The following is a 1,853-nucleotide window of genomic DNA, read 5'->3' as shown; positions in this document are numbered from 1 at the left end:
TATTAAGATTTAACTGTTTACCTTCGAATAGAGGATGCAATTTAGCTGCAATTATATCTAGACAAATAATTTTGAGATGGGCCCACCACGTTTCATCAAAGGAAAATAAAAAGAAGCAAAAGAATAGTAAAAGCAAGAGAGAGGGGTATCAATGGGATAAACATTAAGTGAAAGGAATAGTTGGGAGAAAAAGAGAAAACTTTTGGGTGATTGGGGTTGAAAATAAGTTGGTGGAGTGTATGGGGTTGTATTTGGTATTCTATGGGTAAGTGGTCATTATCCCTTAATTATTATATGACTTATTGTACAGGTGACAACTCAAGCCACACATTAATCATCAAAGTAGATTATTAGTTTTGTTTTCTTTTGGTTGAGAAGAGTCTACTACATTGGTGTTGGACTACGAATCTGGAAGTGCCTTGTTCCTTGTTCTTTTTTTAACTTTAAATAGGACAAAGCTGGAGCAGAGCATCCTCTGGGAGCCATGGTTTCAGATCGTCGTCTTCTCCTTCTTTTCCTTCCAGACCAATTTCTTTTTTCCTTTTCCTTGCCATCCTTTAGAATCCTCCGTTTGAGAGCCTTTTGTGAACGCCGCAGGTGCAAGCGCAGGCAAGGATTTTGGCAGCAAGTAGAGGCAGGAACTTTGACAGCAACAACCATTTCATCGCCGGGATTTGGTGGAGAAGGTGAGTCCCATGTTCTCAACAAGAAGTGGGAAAGCTTCTACCTCACAGCATGGTTTCAGTTTTCTGATTTGTTTCCTCCTCGCTTACAGGTTGCTTGAAGGACTTCCAAGAGAACATCAAGGGTAAGTTTTCCTCTCCAGCACCAACTCTGAAGATTTTTGCGGTTTGTCCTGCTTGGTCAATTCTTTGTGTGGCTTGTTGCAGGTGGTGCAAGGCCATTTGTTGTGTTGCGGTGGAAAGGAAGGCAGGAGATAGAAGGCTTTTGGTGGTGACCGTTGTTGGTTTGCAGAACAGATGACATGACATTCCACCGATTGGTCATACACTCGTGGATACACATGTATCATATACGAGATTGCGACCGTTCGGGGATCTCCATAGCTCCAGTGACAAGAGATGCTGCACAGAAAAAATGAAGTAGCATGGTAGATCAGAGAGGCCCCAACCTTTTCGTCGTTGGCTTGTCGGCTCCTCCTTAAAACTGCTGAACACTTCTCTTCTCTGCAGCAGGGCTTCGTCTCTTTCTTGATGTATTTCCTGTGTTGTTGCTTCTCTCCAGCCTTTTCTGCTCCTCCCTTCGTTGCCTCTCTGCTGCCCCCTTCACTTGTTGTAAAGAGCCTTTATATAGGCAACGTAGAAGAATAAAGATCATGCGGGTTAACCATAACTCTTTTTTTTTTGAATTTGAAATGATCTTCAGATGACGATAACCATTCCCATATTCAAACTTGTAACCGTGGGAACTATCCACAACTTCCAGTATGGAATTTGAATTTGAAAGCTTGATACAAAATGAGCTATCTGATTGCTACTTGAAAGAGAAGTCCACAAGTTCAAATGATCGTAGCTTTTGTTGTCCTTGCTGGATAGATAATTTGAAATCTCACCCATCTTGACTTGGTCTTGGATTTGCAAGAAGGAAGATTATCCAAAGTTCTGAATTTGAATTTTGATGCCTTGAGTATCAATCCACGTGATCATGCTTCGGAGATAATTAAGCTAAACCAATTTGAAAGTTACTGGACTCTCTCACTTTTGCGTCAAACCAATTTTCTCATTTTGGGTTTGTGAAATTTTTAGTCTCAACACTCTCATTTCGGGAATTCCGGTCCGAGATCAGTGAACCGAGTACCAGATCAACCTGGGTCAAGATCGGAAACCTTGAAA

General features: G+C 41.4%; 1 protein-coding gene across 1 annotated transcript; it reads left to right on the top strand.

Annotated features, from left to right (window-relative positions):
• Window positions 1-393: 393 nt before the first annotated feature.
• LOC112187968 lies at window positions 394-1,495 on the top strand. The gene is made up of 3 exons (XM_024326951.2): window positions 394-686; window positions 776-808; window positions 891-1,495. The coding sequence occupies exons 1-3, from the start codon at window positions 485-487 to the stop codon at window positions 956-958; spliced, it is 303 nt and encodes a 100-aa protein (XP_024182719.1). The 5' UTR covers window positions 394-484; the 3' UTR covers window positions 959-1,495.
• The last annotated feature ends 358 nt before the right edge of the window (window positions 1,496-1,853 follow it).

The sequence above is a fragment of the Rosa chinensis genome, chromosome 2 (genome assembly GCF_002994745.2).
Source record: "Rosa chinensis cultivar Old Blush chromosome 2, RchiOBHm-V2, whole genome shotgun sequence".
Classification (NCBI taxonomy): domain Eukaryota; kingdom Viridiplantae; phylum Streptophyta; class Magnoliopsida; order Rosales; family Rosaceae; genus Rosa; species Rosa chinensis.
This window is presented reverse-complemented; position numbering and strand designations above follow the sequence as displayed.